This window comes from Convolutriloba macropyga, chromosome 14 (assembly GCF_964194025.1).
Source record: "Convolutriloba macropyga chromosome 14, txConMacr16.3, whole genome shotgun sequence".
NCBI lineage: Eukaryota > Metazoa > Xenacoelomorpha > Acoela > Convolutidae > Convolutriloba > Convolutriloba macropyga.
Genome location: NC_134481.1, coordinates 13,903,262 through 13,922,676, shown reverse-complemented (window position 1 = coordinate 13,922,676; position 19,415 = coordinate 13,903,262). Strand labels below are relative to the sequence as shown.

The following is a 19,415-nucleotide window of genomic DNA, read 5'->3' as shown; positions in this document are numbered from 1 at the left end:
TAATTAAAAGTTATCGAGGTTTAAATTTCAGTGAACATATGACTGATTTTCGTTCTTTTTATTCAAGTTTTCCGTATTTTCACGCAATTGTTTGCCCCTTTTGCTGAAAAAAAAATAAAATTGTTTATGATAGTGTATAGTTTGGTGGTTTTCAATAAGATAGAATAGTGTTGTTGAACTATTTGAACTAAATTTTTGAATAAATTTTTCAAAATTCACATTTTTTTTTCAAAATTGGCCAGAAATAAGCTTCTTTTGTCAACTTTGTTTAAAGTTGCCGGATTAACTCACCTAAAACTGCTGACACAACAAACTTTGTTAACTCTAAAGATAGCCACTTTTACCCGCGCTTCCTTTGCGATTGTTCTTAAAACAAAAAATTGCTGGTTTTACCATTTTCACTTGATAGTTATCCAAAAAGCATCATCTATTTTGATAATTGAATTTTTTCTGTCAAACAGTTCATATCAATAATATTCGGAGCAATTATATGCTTCTAACAGACAAACTACAATAGCAAGGCTAAATGCAGTCGGATCGTTGTTTTTCCTACAGTTCAAAATGAATTCGGATTGTAATGAGTCGCTCTCTTTTTGAAAAAATATTTTCACATTGTTTGCTTTGTTTTTTGTTAGAAACAGAAATTAAAAGTTAAAATTGAGGCCGCCGATTGACACTAATGACATCTCCAATTGGATTCCTGCGGAGTTTCATAAAAGTTCTGAAGTTTCCTTTAGTTGGAAACCTATGGTCGTTTTGGCTATCAAAAATCTCTGCTTTCAAAAAGAACAATGCATTATTGACCTTTGAACAATAGGAAAGAGTAATAAAATGACAAGATCAGGATGTGTATGTGCCCCCCCTTAACCCAACTGATCTTGAAATATTAAAGCATTTCAGTCAGTTTCTCGACTATAAGCAACTCATGATATATCTGACGTCAAACGCCTGCTTTTTATAATCGCGGGACGTCGGTTTTAATTTTCCTTTTGATTTCTTTACAATAAGTTGATGCAGAAAGATTTAACGTTTTAGTTACAGATTTTTTATCAATTGCTCAGTTGTAAGAAACTTATTTAAACTTGGTTTATATCCGATTTCAAAAGCAGATCATTGCAGCTTATATCAGCTTTCAATTTTACTTTGATTATAGAAGGTGACTGAAAACAATTGATTACGATGAGCTCAATATTAATAAAATTTTGTTTTCTTTAAAATTTCTAGATCAATAATATCCATAGCCGATATGTTTATTTACATCAAAGCATGTCCTAACAATGGAAGGAATAACTCACCTAAAAGTTGCCGGAATAACTCACCTAAAACTGCTGACACAACAAATTTTGTTAACTCTAAAGATAGCCACTTTTACCCGCGCTTCCTTTGCGATTGTTCTTAAAACAAAAAGTTGCTGGTTTTGCTATTTTCACTTGATAGTTATCCAAAAAGCATCATCTATTTTGATAATTGAATTTTTTCTGTCAAACAGTTCATATCAATAATATTCGGAGCAATTATATGCTTCTAACAGAGAAACTACAATAGCAAGGCTAAATGCAGTCGGATTGTCGTTTTTCCTACAGTTCAAAATGAATTCGGATTGTAATGAGTCGCTCTCTTTTTGAAAAAATATTTTCACATTGTTTTCTTTGTTTTTTGTTAGAAACAGAAATTAAAAGTTAAAATTGAGGCCGCCGATTGACATTAATGACATCTCCAATTGGATTGCTGCGGAGTTTCATAAAAGTTCTGAAGTTTCCTTTAGTTGGAAACCTATGGTCGTTTCGGCTATCAAAAATCTCTGCTTTCAAAAAAAACAATGGATTATTGACCTTTGCATCTTTTTATACTTCCTTCAGGTCAACTATTAACAACTACTTTTAATTTCATTTTAAGTAATTCTTTTTCGGCTTGAATACTACAAGTCTATTGACAGGTGAGATATCACATTATCGACGTTCAGAAAGTGTTCCCATTTGAGGTTATTGCTTTTCAGTGAATAGATCATGGTTTCAACGGCTTCGGCATCGTCGTTCAGCAAAGTTCAAAGGTACTTTTTTGTCATTATTTTTTTTCGTTTTTTTGTCGTATGAAAAAATTTGAGTAATTGCAAGTCTTAGGGGATTTCTCTGGATTATTAGAGTAGCCTATATACTTCAGTTGATACCTAAAGTTTTTCATTGCTTCGAAATCAATTGTTTGGCAGTTTTTTTTTTGCTCTTTTTATTTCTAATTGATACATAGTCTCAATAATTACAGGTCGGATATCACATTATTGGTGTCATAGAAAATCACAATTGAACTAATCTAATGTTTTCAGTGCCTTTCTTTTTGCTGTGACAGCTTCTAAACCGTTGTTTGTTCAAAAATTAAATTTTAATTTTGGATTTTATCTGTGTTTTTTGTCCTTTTTGTACACGTGTATTGTTTTCTGAATATTGACAGATGTCAATGTCTACATATAGAAATACGAATAACCATCAACTTATTTAACAATTTCAGCATATATCTAATTAAATTCATTGTTTGAAATTGTTTGTTTTCAAAAACATATACATACTTTCTTACATCGACGTTTTTGTTCCTTTTTGTCTGCTCGTTTTAAAGTCTCATTAAGGACTGGTCTCTTATTTTTTCTACTGGATGCAATTTTAGTTTACCTTGTTTAAACTTTTTTTGACGTTATTTTGACTCTATTAAATATTTTCTTATTTGAATTGGAAGCAATTCTTTTTTCATACACCAATTGTTTTAACAGTATTTGATTTTTTACAAACTTTTCCATCTCTATCTCATTTGGTAGACAATTAAGTCAATATTAGGTGAGCGGCACCAGAAGATTATGTGCAAACCCACAATACCGAGCCTCATTGTTTAGCATAAACTATACAGAGGTTCGAGTGTTGTTCTTGACACCTCTTTTAGCATAGTTTTTGACGTTGTTTTTCTTGGGTTTAATGAATAATAGACCACCATTTGACTTTGTTTTTTTCGTTCATCTCCAACGGGAAAAGCATAAGCGCGATTAACTGAGATTTTACCGGCCAAACTTACTTTTCAATAACTCAGCTAAACTTACTTTTCAAGGAGATGAAAAAAATGAGATTGGTAGTTAGTGTTTGTTTATTTTACAGCCACAATTGTTTTTTGTAGAAAAGAATAGTTTCAGCATCAACTCAATGCTTTAAACACGCATTCTAGGGTACTTTTAAACCATTTCGTGAAGTCCTGAAATTTTTTCAACCTTCACGGAGAAAAATTTATTAATACTGCACAGTGTACTATGATACTTAAGTATAACAAGTTATAAGAATAATTAAGTAAAAAGTAACATAAATGGCTTTTGGAAAAAAATAATACATTATTTTGTGTTGATTAGTTTTTTGGCATCATGTCATTGTACTTTAACCTTTTTTTAGCGTATAGTAAACAACATTTATAGTTTTTCAGTTAAATTTTTAGGAATATCTGCATGAATTTTGTGTCCAATTGTCATTACTTTTTCGTTAATTTTCTCCAATGTATTTCGAAACCCCTTCCTCAAATGCGTCCCGAAATTTAAACCTGAGATTATATATACGCTCTATAGCAACTTCTAGAAACTGTGTGACTTAGTCTATTCTTGTACTTACCACTCCCTCTCATACAGATATTCGCTGACCATCCTCGTTTATGTAGAGAAATTTTACCCCGTTGGAATAAAAGATCTTGATTTTTTGCAGTTTCTCAAAATTTCGCTTTCAGCTTTTTTTTGTCAACACAATTCTGTCTACCTGAATGTGCTGCACACTTAACAATGTATTTTCATGTAAAAAAGGAATGTTTTGTAATCATTGTGCACTTATAAATAGTTGCGACCTGCTGGTCGACAATTAATCTAATTTTTAACCTGACCAATACTTGAATAAAAATTGAGAAAACTGCAAGATTATGTAATAAAACCAGGAATGCGGATTGGTTTCTTCAACTCACAAATTTGATCCTGGAAATTGGTATTGATACAAAATAAATGCAGAGTCATTACACATGCTGTCTTGTGCATTGTTATCCATTTTGCTTTTTTCATTTTGTTAAAATTTTTAAATTTTCTGAGCTACTTTTGTGCTTAACAAGATCTCATTTTTATCATTTTAAGAAAGTCAAAAACTAACTTTGCCGTCACTGGATCCAAGATAATGCGGCGTTTTCTTATCGGCGTGAAAATACTTCTAGAAGCGTTGCTTCCTTTGATTTATAACTAAAGACAACATATAAAGTAAAACCTACTTGCAAGGGTGTTTAATAAAAAATGAAAAAATGATGCTTTTAAAAACGTTAAAAACAGCAACAACTGGCTTTACTCCTATGTTTCAAGTTAAGTTATTGCATTATTTGAAATCTTTTTTCAATTTGTGTTTATGGTCTTCAAAGAGCAGAAGTTTTTAAGGACAGCAGAAAAAAAAGTTTTCAAAAGATTTCGAAAAAGAGCAGAAGCCTAAATTATCTGAATAAAGGTAACAGTTAAAGTGGAAAAATAGTTGATCTTCGATTCAAAGATTTAACAGCTACCGTTGCCTGTGTAGCGGAATTTGAGATTAGATAATTTATTTGAAGGTTTTAAAATGTTTTTGCTCTGGAAATTAAATTTAGTTTCTGGTTAGTAAAATTTAACCAGAAAACTGTCTTCTCATTGGACTTTTTTAATACTTGTAAATTAGAAATTAGGAAGTTTTTGTTCAATTTTTTTACATTTATAGTTTGATCTTCAAAAATAGAAAAGTCTGTTTGTTTTAACAAAATTAACTTTCTGTTTCCTATTTACTTTCTGCATTTAACAATTTAAAATGCCCTCTATTTTTTTTAATTTCAGATTTATACTTTCTTATCCTCGGGTGATTATTTATTTAAGTATTGAGAAAAAAAATTTCCAGAACTCCTGGTGCTAAAATTGGGCCTTTTTGCTGCCATCGTTTTCCACAATTCAAAAAAGATGGTATGTTTTATCGAGTCCTTTTTATACATGCTTTAGTAAAATTATATCGTCAGCAAAAAAGCTGACATAATTTACAGCTATAAAAAAATTGAATATCATACAGCCCTCAAAATCAACAAGGAGGCTCGGTAATGTGCGTTCGCACATTAAGTTCCGACCCCGATCATCTACATTTTTCACTTAATTGTCTACCAAATGAGGAAGAGACAAAAAAACTAACATATCAACATATCGTTCAACAAACTACTGAAAGAATAAAACAATCTACTCTAGAGGGTACATGAGACCTGTGGCTACCATAATATGACAACAAGAAAAGACGGCAATAAAAATCAAATAGTTACAAATATTAATTACGACCAAAACTCCTTGTCCATTTTTGAAAACCACTAATAACAAAATCAATAGGGCATCGTATAAAATTTATACTAAGAAGATTAACCGGTACTTTTGGAACAAAATATGGGACTTTTTCTCAATGCGACTTGGCAACAAGTCGACTAGAAATGAGCAAAAGCGCAAAAGTTTATTAAAACGTTGCTTTTTTAAAAAGTATTAAATTCGAACTGATTAGAAACATTACGCATCAAATGAAATCATTGAGCGAGTCTCTTCTACCTCAATAGAGAGCAACTGAGGCCTTTCATTATCCACGATATGTCATACGACTACAAAAAGAACCATAAACACAGTCAAAATTTGCACTAAAAATTATGCACGAAAACGATGACCCCCAATCAATTAAACATTAAGGTGATCACTAAAAACTGTAAAAAAACTTCGTTTGCCTTTTTGCAGGTGACAACAATTGTAAGTCAAATGACGCCCATTATTGTGATACTGTGAAAAGAAAACAAAAACCTACAATAAAAAGGAAAATGTGCGAAAATCACGAAAATTGGTTTTATGAAAACTGGTTGTTCCAAGAAGAAAGACCATTTGAGGAAAATAAAACCGCTATAAAAAACAAATTTTGTTTCAAAATATGAATGATGTGAATTGTATAAAGAGATGCTTAGCTACAATTTAACAGAAAAAAAATTGGCAGATCTCAAAAATCTATCTCTCTTTTTATTAAAAATAAATATTTTCAAAATTCATAGCCAAGAAAAGCTTTCGACTAAAAATAAAGACAATTTGTCTTGCAACTACTCGGAAAAAAATTGCGACTGTTATTAATAGACTAAATCATAAGACTATAAAATAATATTACATACAAGCTGAACTAATAAATTTCAAAAACAACTTTACGAAACCACAGATTTGAATCCAATAAATTGATAAGATCTCAACCGCGAGAATATAACACCTTCATTTGCGTCTCCTTTGATCATCATAACATCTTTTTGTAAAACGACTCTCACAAAATGACAACAAAAAGAACCACTAAAACTGAAAGTATCTAAACACCACAAAACTCTTCTGAAACAAATTTTCTAAGCACTGAAGACATCATTTAAAAAGCTAAACAACCGAAAAATTATTGTTTTTTTCAACAAAACATTAAAAAAACTCTTAATAATGAGGCCAATTTATTAAATTGATGCAACATTGTAAAATACGAAAAAAAAACGCAAATCAGAACAAAAAGGATAAGTTGAAGAATACTATTTTTCTTTTTTATTAGAAATTTAATTCGAAAGTCAAAATAACCATTAATTGTTTACTGATATCAGTTATTTAAGCTCAATTGTTTATCTACAGTTATTGGCCACTGAGACCTTTAATTACACAATATTTGGCATATGACAACAAAAACTAACAACAAATAAAGGGCGAAAATGAAAAAACTCTATCAATTTCTGCAAGAGAACGGTGTCGCAGCCCTTCAAATTATATGTTTTAAAAACAAAAATTATGTTCAATTTCAAATGTTGTCAAAATGTTTTCAGTTAGATTGTTAAATAATGTGACATTTTACAAAAGAAACAAAAATAATCGCAAAACTGGGCAATTATGCACAAAAATCGGAAAATTTTGTATAAAAACTCGTAGTACCAAAAGCCAAAAAACCTTCTGTTAAAACAATCGGCCGAAATAGTCTTTTAAATTCTATAAGGAGGAATGGTTGACCTGTACTTACTGAGAATAAGCAAAATACTGACTAAATAATATAAAAAATTGACAAATTCAAAAAATCACAGAAGTTTCCTTAAAACAAATACATTCAATAACATAAGAGATATTAGGTAACAACCGAATGAATAAAAAAGGTTGACTTGCACCTCCTGAGGAAACAATTTTAGATCTTTGAGTGGTCAAACTTAAAAATCAGACTGCCAAAAGAATAACAATTGAAGGCAAAAGACAAGAATTCAGTTACATTTTACTAAAACTCTTCCTCGAAGCCATAAAAAGCCTTTGGTTCTCTGAAAACAAACTGTATCTACATTCGGCCTCAAATTTACGTAAATTGGAGCTGTCATTAACGGAGCCTTGAAAAAAAGAATTGTCAGTAATTAGACATTAAAAGATCAAAGATAAAATATTTTGAAAAAAGGGGCAGCATCAAAAAAAAAACCAAAAAGTCTCTGATTCTAAGAGTCAATGATATTAACGAACCTCTCCCTTATTTTGCCGCGCGCCCTTCAAACTGACCAAGTGTTCCAAGATTTTGCGAATCAGATTAATTGTTGAGTGGAATTCTTCAAATATTGAAAAAAAATGCATTTTGTTTAATTATCGAGTTAAATCTGCAAAAAACGGCAAAGCTTTAATTACAGAATACTTTCATACGGTGCCTAACTACAACTAGCGCTCTTTTTGAGGTTAGGGAGTCTGTGTTAAGGTTTCTAGGTCACTATGTCTGGCAAACTTTATCAAAGTGGATCAAAAAAGCATATTTTGTGCCATTTTTGATGAAAAAAAGTTTGAATTTTGAAAGTTTTATCAAAAACTTTAGCCAAAAAAACTTCAATCAAACAATTCAGCAACGCTTCTCTGTATCTAATGGTAACAACAACACTCTGCCGTTAAAAATTTTAGCTTATTTTGAATTATATTAGCAAAATTGTGCCAAATATTAGCAAAAATTACTGAAAATGTGAATAAAAACAGTCAAAATATTTAAACCTCGATAACTCCCTGTAAAACACGAAAATTGAAAAAACCTTTTTAATTCCGTATTCTACGCTGGACGGGCTTTTTAATGATACCACTCACAATTGTCTACGATGAATATATCGGTCGGCCAAAATTGACTGAACAAAAAAAAAACAGTTGAGTATATAGTTCCTCCCTCCCCGCTAAAGTGGGGGTCGGAACAATTATTTTAATTTCACTTTTATTACTAAGGTAGTCGGGAACCAACGTTTTTATTTTAACTAGAGCAGTAGCTCACGAAAAAGATTATCCACACAGTTGAGCAAAATTTATAGATATAATAAATCTCCCGGACCGGGCTATATATCAGCATGGGCGCTAAAAGATAGTAAATTGTCCATTAGAACTCATTTACAATTTGTTGTCAATGAATGTATAAACAAAAACACATTTCCTAATTTTTTGAAAACAGCGCATGTTACACCTGTCTATAAGAAGGGAGACCGGCTAGAACCAGAAAACTATCGACCCATATCAGTCACACCAACTCTAGCAAAAAATTTTTGAGCGATTACTACTTGAAAAACTAACTCACCACCTAACTCTTAATGGTCTGATTAACAAGAATCAATTCGGCTTTCAAAAGCAAAAGTCCTGTCTCGATATAATCATTTCATTAACTGAAAAGATAAACCAATGCGTTGACGAAATCGAAATTGTTGTCACACTCTTTTTAGACTTAGCAAAGGCTTTCAACTCAATATCTATAGATGTTTTTATGAACAAAATAAAAAGGTATGGAATTGGAGAAAATGCAAGAATCTTATTAAACTCTTTCCTTTGTGATAGAAAGCAGTGTGTAAAAAATGGGATAGCAAAATCAGATTGGGTTGTCATAAATCACGGTGTTCCTCAGGGAACTGTCTTAGGGCCTCTAATTTTTATACTTTATGTCAACGATTTCAGTGAAGCTGTATCAACGAATTGTGATGTATTACAGCTTGCCGATGACACAGCAATTCTATGTCATGCAAAGAATGAAGTAAATTTGCAGCTAATAGCTGAAGATACATTAAACAAGACAGATCAATATATGAAACAAAACAGGTTAACTTTGAATGAGAAAAAAACGGAATTAATGGTGTTCAGGAATGAAAAATTGCCGATCATTGAAACTGTCGATTTCAAGGGACACCGATTGGAAGCATCTGAAAAATGTAGATATTTAGGTGTAATAATTGATAGGGAACTGACATACCAAAATCAACTAAATAAGGTTATCAGTAAAATGGCTTCAGCAATCAGATCATTATATTTGGTTCGTTATCAGGTACCGCTAAAAACAAGAATAAATCTTTTTAAATCACTAGTTTTGTCTCATTTAGATTTTAGCGCAATTTTTTTTCAAAACTTACCATCTTCCTCTATTGACAGAATTAACAAACAGATAAACTGGGGAATAAAAGTTTGCTTTATGAAAACCAAATACGATACTGCCAGAGATCTACTTCTGGAGACTAAAATTCTTCCAGCAGAGCTCCAAATAACACGGGTGTCTTTAAATAGGTTTTTCAATATTCTCCAACAAACAAGAAATCGCTCTAATAAACATTTCAGATTATTAGAAAACGTGCCTATTATTGTAAACAAACGAACCCATAACCTTTTCTTAGAACAAAAATGTAAGTCAAAATGGAGTAATGGTTCAATTGTTCGTAACTTTAATCGAAAATGGAACAGACTTCCAATTACAATTAGAAAAGAAACGTCGAAGACCAAATTTAAACAAAAAGTTACAGCGGAAACGCTTAAACGACACGAAAGAGTTCCAATAGACAGAAGGGTTGCAGGATTTAAACATATTTTTTATTGATTTATTCTTGCGAAAACCGAACCTTAGTTTTTTATAAATTAGAAAAAAATAATGTTTGATTAATGAATTTCTAACATGTAACATTAACCAAGTGGTTAGTTTAATTTACATGTTTGCAGATTAAAAAAAAAAAATTTCTGCCGAGTGGTATTATCCATAGACAAAGGTTAATGAGGACAGCATTTTCATTAAAAGGAATCTCTAATAAACTATTAAGCCTTCTGCTATTTTTGCGCCAGAAATAAGCCTAAAATCGAGAAAAATATCACACATGCTTATTGAAACTGATGTAAATTTTGTTACGATTCCGCGACGCAGTCATACAGCCCAACTTTAACTCCGAGCGTCACTGAATTAACCCAGGTGTAAAACAACCCAATGACATTGACCTTGGGGGATGAGGGAGGGGGTAGGCTACAGCTTGTGGGCTAAAAGACAGGCAGCCATAGAATCATAAGACACTCTCCTGTCATATGGACGAACTTCACTTTGTTTACTTTGTTTACCTCTCTTCTGTTTGCTCTTCATTCAACCTCCCTCTATCTCTCACAGACTAATTGATTAGAGGATAAACTGTACTCGAAAGACGAACGTTAAATTAGCCGAGAATGGGTTTTGTGAAAACATGTGGCATTTTATGCAAATATAGTACGTGCCGAACGATTAGATACTTAAGCATTTTATCGTTAAAGCAACGATCATTTTTTGAAAAAATAATGAATTTTTTATAATTACGTTTTTTGTACCGTTTATAAATATTATCAAATTTATACAAACTTGAAGAATCGTTTTCTCGATTAATAAAAACTGTCAATTTTTTCACTGAGGTGTGCTATATGAATCTGGAAAAATTCAATTTTAACCTATATCAAGCCTCGATTAGGCCATAACTTAGTCTGGTGTGACATTTTTGTAAAATTAATTCGATAGAACTTTTAGTCAGAATTTGGATTTCACGCTTAAAAGTTTAATTTGTTTAGATTAATTACAATTATAAAAATTAAGTTTAAAAAACAAGTTAATTATAGATGTATAATTTTTTAAGTGTAATTACATTTATCTTGTTTGAAATAATTAATTTAAAAAAATGGAAAAATTCCATGCAAATTTTGCCGCGTACTGGTAATTATAGTTGTTGACCGCGCCAAAATTTATCTTTAACTATTTTCGAGACATTAAACGGTACCAGAATGTTATTCAGTACAAACATTTGAAAGTGAAAAATCATTAAACTGTACCAAGATGATCATCTTCTAATCAAACTTTCTTCTAACAGAACAGCAGTTGAATTGATTGGTGTTCAAAGCTTTGCCGTTTCCCTCTTTCAAATTTGAAGTGTTCTCTGAGACTAAATCGATACTCTTTCCATGAAAAATATATTCTCTACAACACACAACACATGGCTGCAGCCGCTCTCAAATTTCATAATTCATGGATTTGATGTAAAAATATTAAAAATTTAACTTAACACAGACGAACTGCTTTGGTGCTGACTTGTCTCACGATATCTGTAAAAATCTAGCCCTTCTGTCCATCTAAGCTAAAATACCGCTAAAATACCAGTGTTAAAAAAATTTTCAGTTTTTTGTCGATAAAAAGTGACAAAAGATTGCGACGCCAGAAAAATCAAGCATCAGTAATAATAAATTTATCTACTATTGATTTTGCATCGTTTTTGTGAATATTTATATAAGATCAATTTACATGGTATCATAAAACTAAAGAAGTCACGTGACGGATCATAAGAACGTCTATAGCGAAAGAAACTATTGTAATTAAGAGCAAAAATGTACAACACTCCAACCAAAAAAGCCAAAAAAATAACCACAGAAAAAACAAAGCAGCGTGCAAGTATTTACACGGCACAAAAATTTCCAACAGAGTACAACAACAAAAAAAGAATGAACTGAGCCAGTGTTGCGAAAGTGGCAATCAGGATAGAAGATGCAAAAAAATGCAATTTGTTAGAATGGCGTCAAACACAATTGTCTATTCGTAACATTTCGGAATTTCTCGAGATTTTTTTTAACCGTTTGCTGAAATCTGAAACCCTTTTTCTCATTTAGTGGTAACATTTAAATTTAATCCTTCTATTTTTATTTGAAATTAGTGAAGTTCAAATAGGTCTCTTTGATTGATCCGGTTCAGTCGGACCAATTCATCCTACTTCAAATATTTTAATCAATAAAATGTAACTTATTGTCAAATAGAAGTATTTTCAATTTGACTTAAATTTTCGACTTGAGCTGCAAATTGTTTTTGTTTTTTTCACGTTATTCATTAAATTTCTCAAGTTTTATGCTTCGCTATTATATTAAAACCATACAATTTAATTCGTCACTTCACTTTTTAATGCGATGTCAATTGTGAGTGTTTTTATTGATTCTGATTTCTTTAAACAATAGAATACAAGAAGCTCTGTTGCGTATTGAGTGATATTATGAACCTCATGAAATAATGAATTGTGAGTGAAAAACTTTTTTAACGCTAAGACTGTTTAATCTTGACCTTAGCTTAGTTAATTTTTGATTCAAGGATTAGAACTCGTATAGATGATTTTTAAAGCAACTTTTGGTTGCAAAACGGCCTATTGCATGGTCTGCCATTTGTACACAGTTCAATATAGTGATTCAAGAACTAGAAATTATATTATTCAGCCGGATTTTTTTTCAAAATAATAAAACGGAAGTGAAGTGTTTTCATTTGCAATATATGATTCAGTCTCTCAGAATTTTTATGGTTGCCACAGTTTTTTGTGTTTCTTGAGCAAAAGAGATTGAAAACCCTCAAATTGACTCAACTAAAACATATAGTTTAAAAAGAATTAATATTTTCCTCAATTCTTAAGACATTAATGAATTGTGTCTGATTTTAAATGTGAACCAAACATTTTTGGAAAAGAAAGAAAACAGAAAAATTTTTGTTATTGGCCGTCAAAGAAAAAAAATGACTTTCATATCTTTTTTCAAGCCCTCCCAGACACTTCAGCGCAATAAACAAATAAACCAACAAAAATATTTGTTTTCGTGAATCAACATCAAAATGCTTTGAACTTTTGCCACAAAAAAATAACTCGATTTACAGAAAAAAAGCATTGAGTATTGTACTTCACCCTGAAGGACAATATAATCAACACTGAGTGTATCAGTTTTAAAGCCCACCAACTCGGCAACCAAATTAAAAAGTTCAAATTATCAACTAAGACGAACTCGACAACTGAAACTAGAGAGCAGACGGAGTAAGACACAGAATTACTGATATCAAGATTCGAAGAACTATTTTGGCCATAGTTTAAAAATCAATTCCAAAATATTGTCAGGACAACGAGAACTCGGTTTGAAATCCAATCCTTTGGAGCTCTCTGATTGATAGAGGTGCTACTCCTTGGCAAAAATTTTGGTTAATCATGATTATATGATTACATCTGATGATCCGAAAAGTGATAATCTGGTCCAAAAAGCAAACAAACAGTCTAATAAAAGTATTATTTAATTATAACATAAATAACACAAAAAATAGTAGCAAGTGGGACTTCATAAAAATTTATAAGTTATCAACAGAGAAAGCGCCATGACAGCTGAATCCATTATCATGAGAAAAATCTATTTTCGAGAATTGGTTGAGTTTAAAACATAAACTGAAGACTAAAATCCGTTTCTTCAATAGGAAAAGGGAAAATTACTTTTATCCAATTTTTTTCAATTCAGTTCAATGTCCTAAGTGATGCTAATGTGATGGGTCCTCCCTATCAATAATAATTTCTGTTGCTCTATAAAGTTGCTTCAAAACGAACAACTAATAATTTTTATGCCCGTCGTTACTGGAGGTAATTAGCATAGCCTTTTATGATTGCTCCATTTCGTGCCATTTTGGGATTCGCTAAGAGAATTGTGTCTAAACTATGAACACGGTGGAGGCGAAAGCATCCGACAAAATTAAGATTTCCAACCGGGGAAACAATATCTTTTTTCACTTTTTCAAGTTATCCAAAGTAATGCAATTTATTGAAAAACAAAAATAAATAAAGGAGATTTTTGTTAAAGTGGGCAAAAAACATTAAAAAACCTTGAATCAGAGAGAGCAAATTAATAACATTGAAAAATTATAAGATTTGAAAAATTTATTGAAAAATTTTGGAAAAATAACATTGAAAAATTCAGAACCAAGGATTTTTCTTTCTGAATCTCCTTGGTTCACAAAGAAATAAAGAGATTCTGAACCAAAGAGAGATTTGGGGGCTGCGAATTTTACAAAAATTTTCATTCATTCATTGAAATTATTCCATAATAACATACTTATAACCCCGCCAAGCACAGTTCTATTAAAAAATTTACTTCCAGACCAAAATTTTGATATACCGAAAGACAAAAACAGTCGAGAAGGATAAGAGTGTCATAAATCGTTAAAAAATGAAGAATTACTTAACATTGATAAAAGTTCCGGACTTCAATGTTCTCAAAACCACTATGATAATACTATAAATTCTATCTATTTACCAATGTTTGCTATTCAATGACAATTTATTTGGGTCACGGGGCTTGAAATGCACATGTAAAGGGACACATATTTAAAAACGAAAAAAAATTTGCTGTTTCAACTCTCTTTTTTTTTCTGGCGAAGTCGCCAATTAGGAATACATATAACTCTTAATCTCCTCACTAATTACCTATACAAAATCTATAACTCATAACGTTGTCAGTCTTCTCAACGGTGAGCAAAGACCAATTACCAAAAAAAAACTTTTTTAAAGAAAAAAACAAAAGTTCTCGTTGTTTTTGGTGGTAGGAATTATGACGTCAGTAAAGATCAGCGAGAAAGGGAAGTTAATTTAATGTGCTCGTTTTTTGAATTTTTGACTTTAAGCATAAGTTTAATTAGCTGTCAAAGGGTACTACTACTATCTTTATAGAATGTGTAGAAAGGTTTCTGAGTTTCGCGGGAGAAAAAAACGTTCTATAATATAATTCTCCCATTTAAAGTAATTTTGGAACAATAGTGTGCGGCTGAAATTTTTTTTTCCTGAAAGTAGGACTCTTTGCGATGCAAATGTGGCTCTTGTTATTAGAAAAACCACAATTTTTAAAAAAAATTTTGCATAGTGTAAGTTTCGTATAAATTTTATATGTGTTTCGTTTTAAAAATCAACCCCAATGATCTTCATAAAAAACATGTTCTTAGTAGCACAAAATAAATTGTACATGTGCTGGAATTATCTCACAGGGATTTGACAAAAAAAACAGAATACTAGATAATTCCGATGTCTGTGTTTTTGAGTCAATGTTTTGTGTCAGGTCAATTGTTTTTGACAATTTTTCATTTTCAAAAAACTATCCTCATTATTAGCAAAAATTTTGAGACATATAGATGCCGTGATGGGGTTTTTCCTCCTCTGGTACTCAAGTTTGAATTGATGTTTCCCAGACTGCTCTGAAACCCAATTTTCAATTGGGATATTTTTAAACGGTTTTATATCGTTTCAATTCAATTTTAAGTCTTTGCAAATATGAATTGGAAAATGAACTCAACTGCATTCAATGAAAACAGAAGGATGTTTTAAAAATGCTGTTAGTATTTTTCAGGGGCTACTTTTTGTTAAGCTTGTAAGGAGAGTAAAAGATTCCACTGACTACGAACAAACAAGAGAAAAAAGGCGAATATTTTAAACAGCAAGATTTGTATTAGTGGACAAATTTTTATATACGTTTAAAAACATTCTAAAGCAAACTTTATGGATTTTTGTGTTCTCGTACTAAAATGAAAAGCTGCAAAGCAAAATTAAAGCTATTGCAGCATATCTGAACCACCTTCCTTAACAGCGATATATTAATGATGACGCTGCTGTTTCTGATTTTCTGCAGATTATATTTTTATGTATAACATACGTCAATCAATTGTTGAAGATGACACAACACGAAAGAAATTAAGTTTGAAAACAAATGAAGTTAACAAAGATTTAAACATCTTAAAAGCATAATAATGTTAACTGATCGGGTTTATCGTTTGCTTTTTCTGGACACCAAACTTTTGCACAATATTTTGCGGGGAAAATGAAGCTTTTAAATAAATAATTTTGAGCAAAAAAACATTTCAATGCACTTATCTCAGACCGATTCGTAATTTCTAAAGATGCTATGAGCTAAAAGCAAAAAATGCCAGAAAATAGCAGACAGTTTCGTAATTTGACATAAATTGTAGGAAAAATTTCTGATACATGTTCGAGTGTTGTTAGTTTGACAGAACTTGACACAAAAATTCTGAAACATGTTTATCCAAACCCATAGTCAAGGCAGCCAAAACTTGTACAAAATAACAGACTTTGTAAAACCAGTTAAAATATTTTAGGTGAAGAGCAAATAAGTTTACATTCTACTGCACTAAATCGGTATTAATGTGAGCTCATAAAAAGGCCCGTTTTCTATTAATTTGTATTAATACCATTTTAGTGTAGGGGAGCATCAATTCGTGGCAGCTGAGTACCCAGGCTCGGTTGCTGAACCAGTATATCTCAATACTAACACCCAAACTCTGCTCCGAAACATTGCATATCAATTGTATTATAGGTTATATTGTGCGCAATTTATAAAGATAAATTAAACCATGTAGGTGTGAATTAAACAGAACCTACTGTTTTTCAGGCAGTTAATTTTACTCGAAAATCAAAACAGGCCGGTGCAAATTGCAAAATGAACAGTGTGCTCTCCATCTGCAAAAAAAACGGAATATCTTTAGACTGATTCAGTGCTGAATTGCTCCTGTCACCAAGCTCCGAATAGCCATTTTCCTCAGTCATCTTTGCAGAAATTAATTTCACACCTGTTTCAGCTTACAATAATCTACCTTGTTGGTTTACAACAAACTGTTATGTTTTTATTTGGTATTGTTTTTTGTTGCCTCAGTAAATATTTTTTGATTGATTCGATGATGTTTTGTGTTGCAGCATTCACAGAATGGGAAGTGAACTTGTGACGAGACACGAGTCAGAGACACCCACCTATACTATCAAAGCTGTCAGTATTGAGGTATGCAACTTGAACATAAAGCGTTAACTATCTATTATAATTCTTCTTTTTCGAACCCCAAGATATGACATGTCTTGGTATGATCTGGAAGTTCTTGCTAGTTCATCTTATCAATATCTTATATTTCTTGAATTTCAGGCAAAGAACTCGCAACCTCGTACATACCTTGAGGTAATCTTGGCAAGAATCTTACCAAGTTTTAGCATGTTCTTATCAGACAGTTTCGCCTCACTGGGATAACACGATTATCTGAAAAACAGTTTTGGAGGTTTAAAATTTTGTGAACATTTGACTGATTTTCGTTTTTTTTTCCCATTTTCCATATCTTTTAATCAAATTTTGACAATTTTGCCACCAAATATGTTGAAACTGTTAACATAAATGTTGTTAGCTTTACCTCAAAAGATAGAAGAGAGTTTCTCAACTGTTGGTCCAATTTTTTGGCAAAAATTTATGCTATTTCGAAATTCAGCCTTTTTTTCATCAAAAATTACACGAAATAAGCTACTTTAGTCCACTTACTTTAAATTTTGGGATTAACACAGCTCAAAATGATTATACAATCCTTGTTTACACCAAAGAAGGCCAGATTTACTTGCCTTCCTTTGAGAGTGTTCTTGAATTTAAATTTTGCTGGTCTTTTCTAATTTAAACCAATAATTATACAAAATGCATCATTTGTATCTGATATACTGACTTTTCTAATTAAATTTTGCACATCCATAATAGTCAGAACAATAGCGTGTAATTAGTGGACGATTAGCAACAGCAAGGTTTGTTTTCGTCTAATCTTTATTTTTTTCACTCCAAAAATAATGCGGATCGCTATCGGCCGCTATCTTTTTTTATATTATTTTTTGCAAATTTTGCCTCCTTTTATGTAAACTACATAACCGAACAATTCAAAAGAAAGCTTACTAATGACAGCACTAATTGGCCTCCTAAGGAGTTTCAAGGAAATCCATCTATTTCTTCAATCGAAAGCTTATGGTCGTTTTGACAATGAAAAATACCTGTTTTCAAAATAAACAATGGATTTTTGAGCCCCTGCCTTTTTTTCTTTTTTTTTGGTCAACTTACAGCTTGAGGTCAGCAAAAAAAGGTCGCGTTGTTTTTCTGATGCCAAAAAATTAGGATTTATTGCGACTTTACTTTTTAAGTAATGGTTTTTTGGATTTGATCAAAAGAAAACGTCGATTTCTGGATTTTTTTCCAATTTTTGAGGTTCTTTGTTCTGTCTTGTCACATTATTGGCAGGTTAAATTTGGCATTATTGGCATTCCAGAGGAAATTAAAATGGGGCATGATGATTTTTTTATTTAATAGATTATGGCTTTAAGATCTTCGACACCGTCGCCTGGCAGAAATCAATGGAATTTTTTATTCACTTTTCTAATTTTCTTTCTTGTCGTTTTTGTAGTCGTATGAAAAGTCTGAGCTGATGCCGGTTTTATATCTTTCTTTTGGCTGATAAAGGGCTCTGTTTGCTGATTCGTGTTGATACCCCAATTTCTCACTATTTGGAAATGAAATATAAAAAAATTATAGAAATTTGTTTATTTTTAACGTATTTTTATTGATTACTGGTCGCATTTTACATTATTGGTGTCGAAAAAACAGTTGATTATATTCAATGTTTATATTGCATTGTTTATTGCCTTAACGGCTTCGAAACCGGTTTTTCAAAAATTTTTAACTTTTTTCATTTTTCTGAATTTCTCGTCCTTTCTGTCAACCTGTGACGCATTCTGAATAATGACAGATCTAAATGGTTTTCTTTAGAGAGCTAAATGAAGGTATTCAACGATTTCGTATGTCGTACGTTTTGGCAAAAGGCCCTGTTTGTTTATTTTTGTTGATACCCAAAGTTTGCCATGATTTGGAAAACAAATACAAAAATTATATAATTTTGTCTACTTTTTACGTAGTCTTTTTTAATTTTGTCTTTTTTGATCTTTTTTTGTTCACTTGTTACTGAGTCTCATTATGGACTGGTCTCGTGGTTTTTTGGAGTAAAATTTAATTTGTTTAGTTTAGGTTTTATTTGACGCTGTTTTGACGTTGTTATTAATTTTTATTTATTTAGGCGGAAGCAAATTTTTTTTTTCGTACACAATTATTTATGGAACTTTTCTACCTCTTCCCCATTTGGTAGACAATTAAGCCAAAAATGTGGATGAATGGGGCCGCAACATTATGTGCGAACGCGTATTGCCGCGCCTCCTTGTTTGTACCTTTAAGCTAACTCAATTGAAATGAGGCAAAAATCTACCAATTTATAGCTTGATCTAAAGAACAGAAGAGAGGAGAAAATTGTGTTTCAGGATTCTGGGGAGTGGTTTTGTGAGGCATTAAATTCAGTTGGAGACCACAGATCCAGTAAAATACAATTAATAGTCAAACGTAAGTCAATTGAAAAAAAAAATTTACGTTGAACGTGTCTCAAATTAATCAATCGATCATTTAAATACACTGTGAGGTGAGTAAACATGTTCAAAAAAGCACCCAA

General features: G+C 31.5%; 2 protein-coding genes across 3 annotated transcripts in view; one reads left to right on the top strand and one right to left on the bottom strand.

Moving 5' to 3' along the window:
* The window catches only part of LOC142353366 (kinesin-II 95 kDa subunit-like), a 437,531-nt gene that overhangs the window by 392,695 nt on the left and 25,421 nt on the right, over positions 1 to 19,415 (bottom strand). The window lies entirely within an intron of this gene.
* LOC142352812 (roundabout homolog 1-like) overlaps positions 1 to 19,415 on the top strand; it is a 28,293-nt gene that overhangs the window by 1,396 nt on the left and 7,482 nt on the right. For both annotated transcript variants that reach the window (XM_075404947.1, XM_075404946.1), the window contains exons 2-3: positions 16,825 to 16,906; positions 19,231 to 19,309. In XM_075404947.1, coding sequence (XP_075261062.1) covers positions 16,825 to 16,906; positions 19,231 to 19,309 — 161 coding nt within the window. The remainder of the gene's footprint in view (positions 1 to 16,824; positions 16,907 to 19,230; positions 19,310 to 19,415) is intronic.